At 50.4% G+C, this 8,579-nt stretch overlaps 3 protein-coding genes across 3 annotated transcripts; 1 reads left to right on the top strand and 2 right to left on the bottom strand.

Moving 5' to 3' along the window:
• Positions 1-136: 136 nt before the first annotated feature.
• On the top strand, positions 137-2,578 carry CHC_T00005827001 (hypothetical protein). Its single transcript, XM_005717445.1, has one exon. It carries the CDS (start codon positions 137-139, stop codon positions 2,576-2,578), a length of 2,442 nt encoding a protein of 813 aa, XP_005717502.1.
• Positions 2,579-2,587: 9 nt separating this feature from the next.
• On the bottom strand, positions 2,588-2,944 carry CHC_T00005826001 (hypothetical protein). The gene has a single exon (XM_005717444.1). The coding sequence runs from the start codon at positions 2,942-2,944 to the stop codon at positions 2,588-2,590; it is 357 nt and encodes a 118-aa protein (XP_005717501.1).
• A 47-nt stretch (positions 2,945-2,991) lies between these two features.
• Positions 2,992-3,549, bottom strand: CHC_T00005825001 (hypothetical protein). Its single transcript, XM_005717443.1, has one exon. It carries the CDS (start codon positions 3,547-3,549, stop codon positions 2,992-2,994), a length of 558 nt encoding a protein of 185 aa, XP_005717500.1.
• Between the last annotated feature and the right edge of the window lie 5,030 nt (positions 3,550-8,579).

The raw sequence follows: 8,579 nt of genomic DNA, 5'->3' as shown, positions 1-8,579 counted from the left end.
CTACTTCGAGCGTGGCGCCGCGCACGCCACCATCGACGAGCTGGGCAAGCTCGCGCTCGTGCAGTTCAACGACCTCAACCCGGAGCAGTCTGCGTTCCAGCGCTCGTTCTCCGCGAACGTGCGTCTGTGCGACGACATGCAGCGCCGCCTGCGCTTCCTGCACGCGCAGATCGCCGCGGACGCGTCGGTGCCGCCGCCGGACTCGCTGGAGGTGCCGCCGCACTTCGACGCCCGCGCGGCCGCGCTGCGCCTGGACGACCTGGACGCCGCCCTGGCCCGCCACGAGCAGGCCCTGCTGCAGATGAACGCCCACGCCACCTCGCTCACGCTCCAGCGCAACGAGCTCGTCGAGCTCCGCTACGTCCTGGACAAGGGCGCCGCCTTCTTCTCGGCCGCCCCGCGCTTGCAGCAGGCCTCGTACGGATCCCTCGCCATGTCAGACCCCTCCATGGAGGCCACAGGGCCCGTGTACGGTACCCACGCAGCCGAAAGGGAACACTCCCCGCCGCTCATCGACGAAGCCCCGCGCCTAGCCTCGGCGAGACACCCGAGTGGCACCAGCCTGGCCTATTACGCGGGCGTCGTGGAGAAGCTCAAGGTCCCTGTGTTTGAGCGCGTCTTGTTTCGCGCCACGCGCGGCAATTGCCTTGTCAGGTTCGCGGAGATCCCCGAGCCCTTGGTCGACCCTGCGTCGGGGGAAAGCGTGGAGAAGAGCGCCTTCATGGTCTTCTTCTCCGGCAGTGAGGTGAAAAGCAAGGTCGCCAAGATCTGCCAGGCCTTTGCCGCCAATTTGTACAACTTTCCCGAGGACTTTGTGGCCCAAAGCACAGCGTACCAGCAGTGTCTGGAGCGCCTCGCCGATTTGGACACCGTCATTAATACTACCACCGTGCAGAGGAGCGCCACGCTGCATGAGATCGCCGCGGAATTGCCCCTCTGGGATGAGAAGGTCAGGCGCGAGAAGGCCGTCTTTTATACCTTGAACATGCTCAACTATGATACTAGTAACGCTCTGTTTATCGCCGAGGTCTGGGCCCCGACGTCTGCATTGGATAGCGTCAGGACCGCGCTCAACAAGGGCAGGCACCGCTCGCATGCCCAGGTGCACTCCATTTTGGAGGAGCGCCCTGTCGGCAGGGAAACCCCGCCAACATACTTTAAGCTCAACCGCTTTACCACCGTCTTTCAGGGCATCGTCGAGTCGTATGGTGTCGCAGAATATAAGGAGGTCAACCCGGCCCCGTTTGCCGTCATCACGTTTCCGTTCTTGTTCGCCGTCATGTTTGGTGATATCGGCCACGGCTTCCTCATGTTTGCGTTTGCCGCCTGGGTCGTCCTCAATGAGAAGAGGATGGTGAGGAGAAAGTTGGGAGAGTTTATGCAGACGTGCTATGATGGAAGGTACATGTTGTTGTTGATGGGTCTGTTCTCCATCTTTACCGGCTTTCTGTACAATGAGTTTTTCGCCGTGCCGCTGGATCTTTTCGGTTCGCGGTGGAAGTTTACGGAGGAGTCGGTGATGGCTTGCGGTATTGACAACTGTGAAGTGCCTTCCGCTGTGAAGAACCCGGTTTCGCCGTATCCGTTCGGCTTCGATCCCGTCTGGAAAGGGAGCGCTAACGGGTTGCTGTTCTTCAATTCGTACAAGATGAAATTGTCGATCGTGCTGGGCGTGTGTCAGATGGTGATGGGTATCTGCATGTCGTACCTCAACGCCAAGCAGTACAACAGCCAGGTGGATGTGTGGCATGTGTTTGTGCCGCAGATGATCTTCATGAATGCCACTTTCGGGTATTTGGTTATCCTCATTTTGCTGAAATGGAGCATCGACTGGGACTCACCCGCGTGCCGAGCGGATCCCAATTGTCTCGCGCCGGATCTGAAGACGGTGCTGATCGGCATGTTCATGGCTCCCGGGAGTCTTCCGGAGGAAGGGAGACTGTATCCGTTCCAGAAGGAAGTGCAAGTAGTGCTGCTTCTGCTTGCGGCCGTTGCTGTGCCATGGATGCTGCTCCCCAAACCGCTTATCCTCAAGGCCAGGTACGACGCGAAGAAAAAGGACGCGTACAGACCGCTGGTGGACGAAGGCGAGACGGCTGAGCTGCTGTCGTCGAACAGTGGAGGCGAAGTGTCGGCGATGAGCGGCGGAATGGGCGGCAAAGGAGAAGCCGAAGCGGAGGAGGAAGAGGAGGAAGAGTTTGATTTCGCAAACACGTTTGTGAATCAGATGATCCACACGATCGAGTTTGTGCTCGGGGCGGTGAGCAACACGGCGAGTTACCTACGGCTGTGGGCTCTGTCGCTCGCGCACGCGGAGCTATCGGACGTGTTCCTCGAGAAGCTGTTGTACTTGTCGATCGAGTCCGGGAGCTCGGTGCTGATGATTGTCGGGTTCTTCATGTGGGTGGGGCTGACGATCGGGGTGCTGATGTTCATGGAGTCGCTGAGCGCGTTCCTGCACGCGCTGCGTCTGCACTGGGTGGAATTCCAGAACAAGTTCTACAACCTGCACGGGAGCGGGAACAAGTTTGTGGCGTTTGACTATGATGCGATCCGCGAGGCGGAGGAGGACAACTAAATTGGACTACTAATTATGTTTTTTTGGAGGTAGCACAGCAGTATAAAACCTTACTACCGTAGTACGCGAGGCTGTAAAATCGTTACCCCGACTACTTGAGTGAGACCAAGTGTTTACATAGGTGTCGACCTGTAAGTTGTCCACGAGCGGAAAGTCAAAAGTGATGATGATCGTGGTGTATCTGTGTGTGCGTATGCGTGTGTGAGTGTGTGTGTGTGTGTGTGGGCGGATGTGGGCGAATGCGGGCGGATGTGGGCGGATGTGGGCGGATGTGGGCGGATGTGGGCGGGTGGATGTGCGATGTGGGGATGTGTTAACGTCTGGGACAAGTTTGCGGTCTTCCCATGGGCTGTAACACGCCGCCATAAAACGCAAAGGCGCCCTTCTTCGGGGCGGTAGCGGGGGTGGTGTTATCATCGCCGGCGAGTCTCTTGCCGGCCTCCATTCTCTTGCGAATAGCGTCGAAGCCGGTGCTCTTGATGCGATCGAAGACGCCCTTGAACTGGCCCATGACCTCGCCCTCCTCCGCGGGCGGGGAGAGGAAGCGCTCGTGCGGCTTGCCGAGGGCCCAGGCCTTGAAGTTGGGGTAGATGGTGGCACCGCAGATCCAGTCGCGCTTGATCTTGGAGTAGAAGAACGGGACGCCGTTGCACACGCCGTCCCTGTCCAGGCGCTGCAGCAGGCGCAGGTTGTCGTCGTTGTACCACACCTCGAACTTGCGCAGCGTCATGCCCGTCTCGTCCTCCAGCTGCTTCATCAGCGGGTCCATCAGGTCGCAGTGCGCGCACTCCACGCCGTAGAAGTAGAGCAGCGGGCTCTTCTCCTTCTTGCTCATGGTGAGGGCTGGATGTGGGTTTGGTTGGGAAGGTCGGGGCGACGAAGAGGTTGAAGGGGAAGTGCAGGCGGCAGTTCGAGTAGACGGCGGGTGTTTGATACGTATGCCACCGTATGCCACGGTGAGAGAAGGCCATCTCCGGGTGTCGCCAGCGACAAAACGGTGAGCTCGCCGACACCGACGTCACATCCCGCTTCCCCTGATCCCGCTCCCCTGATCCCGCTCCCCTGATCCTGCTCCCCCGATCCTGCTTAGCCGGTCCCGCTTCCCTGATCCCGATCTGTACATATCGTCACATTACACCCTCTCATAAAACGGGGCATGTTAAGACCAACTGGTTAAGACACACCCTGAGGGTGTGTCTTAACATGCCCCGTTTTTCTGCAGTTTGCTTTGCTTTGCCCAAAGTGGTGATTTGGCGTGCTATGATTGGCTCTTATGTTTTAATTTTTGAGTTTAAGAAAAGCAACGGCTTACGAAGCAGACGGTATTTGTTAAGAATTTAAAAGTATTCCTGGCAAAACCGGGCAAGGCAAAGCAAAAACCAGCCTGTTAAGAGTCTTAACAGTCTTAACAGTCTGGTTTTTGCAGGAGCACTGTGACGGTGTGTCTTAACTTAAGACACCCTCACAGTGCTCCTCATGTCAACTCTCGATCAACAGATCCATCCTTCTGTTAACCTCCCCCTTGCAATCCGGGTTCTCCCTGGTTGTAAATAAAGTTTTTTATCATACGCGATATGCACCGTGATTTAAATACAATTCTCAATAAACTCAATTACAGTAGGGGCAAAAGAAGCCATTGAATTTCTTGAAAAACTCAAAGTATTGCAACCTATCACAGCACTCCGCCTGTCCAGTCCAAATATCCGTCAACAAGTAAACATTTACTTTCCACGGGGTAAAAATTGACCCCCGATCAACAAGTAAACATTTACTTGCCACTGGGTAAACATTGACCAACCGTCCAATTTTCTAGTAAACATTTACTTGCCACTGGGTAAACATTGACCACCCGTCTAATTTTCTAGTAAACATGTTCCCGCTACTGGGCAAATCAATATGAGAATACCATTTCCACTGCTGCATGCGCATGGACACTCTATATTACCTATGTACCGCACTTGATCTTCTGGATGATATAAACTGGACTGTTTTCGGTAGTGAAAAATCGATACAATCTTGGTAAATCATACAAAAAGATGAAGTTTTAACAATTCTCATGAGTTCGATCTGTAAAGTCCAGTTCTCTACCATTGGTGAAGCTGTCACGGATTACGCTGCGCTAATGAGATTAAATTACTTAGTAATAAAGCGCAAATGAGAAGGCCACATCCTGCAAACTTTAATATACTTAATGCGACTTCAAGATAGTGAGTGTTTTTCTATGGCAAACACGCTTGATCGTGGCGACATACATACTGTGCTCTCTTCATGTGTATTGAAACTCCAAAAAGGACCCAAAACTCATTATGAGATTTGGGAGGCCGAAAAGGGACCCAAAACTCATTATGAGTTTCGAACCCCCACAAAAAGGTATTTGAAACTCATTATGAGTTTCGAATACCAAAAAAAGGGGTTCGAAACTCATAATGAGTTTCGAACCCCCAAGAAAAGGTATTCAATATTCAAAATGAGGTTGACACTACATATTCCGTAAACAAGTTAACATTTGCCTGCTGCTCACTTAACATTAACCACCTCAGCAAAGGACAAATGCAAACATCGACCCTGAAAACAGGTGGCTTACTCAATTCATGAGTATAGGAGCCATGAAACAGGGCGTTCCATACTCGAAGTGGTAGTTTAGTCAGTCTTTTAACAGGACTATACGCTTTTTCAAAGTCCGTAGGTCGCTGGGTGATCTTCAGAAGAAATATGGGACTCAATAGGATAGCACAGATAGCTTCAACACATAAGTCTCGATACCATTTTACTTTCGTGCCTACTCAGAGATCTCTATCAGAAGCATCAACATCAATACAGTTTACGGCAGAATCATTCTTTTCCAAGCCTTGAGCATTCTTGATATCGTCCCCACTCGTTTTAATTTTCAAGAACAACGTCGAGATAACTTTGCGCAGGAGAAGATCCTGTGTTACTTCCTTCAGGCAACTCAGAATCTCAATTCGGGCATCAAATGCTGATAACGCATTTTCAACTTTCATTGTCAGATCGGTAAGCTTTTCCATCTGTACAGCTGAAGCTTCTTCGACAATTTCGTTCATTGCCTCAGCTACATTCTTCTGAATCATTTTCATTTCCAACAAGTCTCCCTTCATTGTGTTCCGACTTTTATGCTTCGTGTCTGAACGAGATACGGAGGCTTTAATTTTTCTTTCGGAACTGCCTGGGATATTACCAAGAAACTTGGATCTCTTCTGTTTTTTCTGCGGAGATTTCGATCCAGATGGGGCAACCAAAGAGTCAAACCGCTGTCGCTTGCGAAGGATGTTGTACGCGCCAACCCCGCTATCCAATCCAAGCGATTCCTCGACTGAAATGTTGTCGAGATCTTCGAGTCGTTTGGCGGCAATGGCTGGATTAATCTGCACGCCACAGATGTGATGTCCTCTCCTATTTTGGCTCTCAACGATGTTTGTGTCCTGAAATCCAGTGCGGAAATTTTGATCAGCCATATTTGAAAACGCTGTAATTGCCAACGTCTTGAAGGGGTATTTTAGTACCCAATCTGCCCAAGACCTGTCCAGCGATCTCATGTAGTCCAGAGCCTCGTTTGCCTCCATAACGCTTCTGCAGTTGCGCATTTTCATCATCGTTCTATAGAACACATCTCTGATATTCACCGGTAGTCGGGCCGCTCGTCGCCTTGCATCCCTGTCAAAATGAACAGTACAACCAATCATGATGTTTTCCACATGCATACGTGCTGAACCTCCGATTGTCGATTGAAGGGCCAGGGCAATTCCTTCTATTTCGGCGGCATCGAAGTCAGTAGTTATTGACCTGATTTCGATGCACCGGATCCCGCATTGGTCTACATTGAACACGTATGGTACGCGTATTAAGCATTAACTTTGCGGCGCACTCACAGCTCTTCTCCAGTGTGTCTGCATGTGATCCAGGAACAGTTTCCATCCCATACAGTACGAATCACGCGTAAGTCGGTTCATCATGAATCTGGCGACGACAATTCCCTTCGTTCCTGATAGGCCGGGATGAGCTTGTGCTACAACATTGTATAAATACCACGAAACTTTAGCCGACAATCGAAATGGCTTGAAACTTTCTTTTGTCGACATGACAACCTTCACCATAGAAACGTCATTTTCCAATGTCTTGAAGGTCGCATCTCCGGCAAAGCTAGATGACGTCGCTCCTTTTGCGATCATTGAATTAGTTGCTAAAAGAACCACCGCTCCTCCTTTTTCCACAGTTCTGGCTTCTCTCACATATTCGTTTCTCTCATCCGCTGCCATTTCAAACATAGTTCCAATGCTTTCTCTTTCTTTTGCGCCAGATTGCATTGCCGTGCAGATATCGTAAATTCTGTGGTCACTTACAGAAACCCCGAAACCTCTAGCTCCAAAGCTATGCAATAGTTTCTTCTGAACCTCCAATTTGATGTGGGCTGCAGGGGCTCCTCTCGACTTGCAAGCTTCTTCAACAATAAGAGTATCTTTCGCGAAAGAGGATACAGGCGAGGGTGGCGGGGGATGGTTGTGTATTCCTTGAAAGTAGGCAAAACAAATTGTGTTTTGTTCTCCAGGCAGTCCTCGCAATATATCACCTCTTTTGTAGACCGCGGTATGGCACGACACCTGACCGACCGGTTGCATGAGGATTAATTTTACAGGGCAAGCCCCAGTCTCGATAAGAGATGTTCCGTGATCCGGACATTGAGCAGTTCTCTTTCCCTTGCTGAGGAAGAACATACAGTCCTCTTTGCTGCAGTCTGCGACTCTCCCGCTATGTAACATCTCTTGCAATTCAACCAGAGCCTCATCTGTCAACGCATGTAGAGATTGAGATGAGTGCTTCGGCGACGCCCAACCTTCGATGCTAGACCGTTTATCCCCATCTCCCTTTCGAAAACCAGAACAACCAAGGAAATATTCTCCAGTGGATCTGTTTTTCCTTAATTTAGGGACTCCTCGACATTTTTGCACTACCCCTGGAGCTCCTTGTGATGCAGTTGGAGTCCTGATGTATTGACAATACCCACCCGCACTGTTGACTTTTTTTGTACCGACAAAAACAAAGTCCTTGCCAAACGCTTAGCGGTATGCTTCGCAGAAGCGCTACCATCCTTCCTCTCCCTCTGTTCGGAAAGAAGCTGCTCAAACGTTTCACTATTTCCATGGTTTCTCCCGCTAAATGAAGATGGTACCAGCGCACAATGCTTCACTCCGAGGCACTTGTATCTCCGCTTCTGCATGATTTCGCTGCTTTCCAGAAATGGAACGCGCCCATCCCAATTTCCGTTAGCCTTGAAGCGATAAACCAATTGATTTAAAACCTGACTGCTTGTCTGACCGCGGATTACATGCAGAACGCCATCTTCACTTGTTTCAAGCATGGAAATAACGAGAGAATTATGAGATTGCAGGCTCTCTGCCATCATTCTTGAACAAACATGGTACATGACAGACGCAGACTCTCTCATAATCCCAATAACAGAAGTCTTTGGGAGCCACTTGGTCTCCTTCACGTCCATGAACGAAGTAATTTGTGACTTATCATGACATGACGATGTCAGTATAGGAGTTCCAACATCAGAAGGGAAAGAGGAGACTCTCTGGTCTTCACTTTGGGACGTCTGTGGATGAGTTAGATCAATGACTTCCTCTAGCTCATCCACTGTTGCGTAATTGGTACTGCTCATCCTGTTCGATCTGCAAAATGCGACTTTACAAATCAGTGAGACTATACTTTTCTGAAGATAGGGATTGACGTACAAATCTTCTCTGACTCTACACAGTTTTGGTAAACAAACACCACACTAAAATGGTCTCAATGAAAAGGCTACACTCGACGAAGAACCACAAAAAAGTAACGTTACAAGCGAGTACAGGAATTGTATATTCTACAGTCAAGAGTTAAGAGTAAGCAAGAGTTATAGCTCGGGCTCGAAAAGGTTAACAGCTTCAAAATTGTCCAGATCGAAGCTACCGCTGGATTGATGACCATGCCGGAAAAATCCAAA

The sequence above is a fragment of the Chondrus crispus genome, genomic scaffold, assembly GCF_000350225.1.
Source record: "Chondrus crispus Stackhouse genomic scaffold, scaffold_318, whole genome shotgun sequence".
NCBI classification, from domain to species: domain Eukaryota; phylum Rhodophyta; class Florideophyceae; order Gigartinales; family Gigartinaceae; genus Chondrus; species Chondrus crispus.
The sequence above is the reverse complement of the archived record's forward strand: the minus strand, read 5'-3'. Positions and strand labels throughout refer to the sequence as shown.

Coding starts and splice junctions, on each gene's coding strand:
- CHC_T00005825001 (XM_005717443.1), bottom strand. CDS start 3,549: ATGGCCTTCTCTCACCGTGGCATACGGTGGCATACGTATCAAACACCC.
- CHC_T00005827001 (XM_005717445.1), top strand. CDS start 137: ATGCAGCGCCGCCTGCGCTTCCTGCACGCGCAGATCGCCGCGGACGCG.
- CHC_T00005826001 (XM_005717444.1), bottom strand. CDS start 2,944: ATGGCGGCGTGTTACAGCCCATGGGAAGACCGCAAACTTGTCCCAGAC.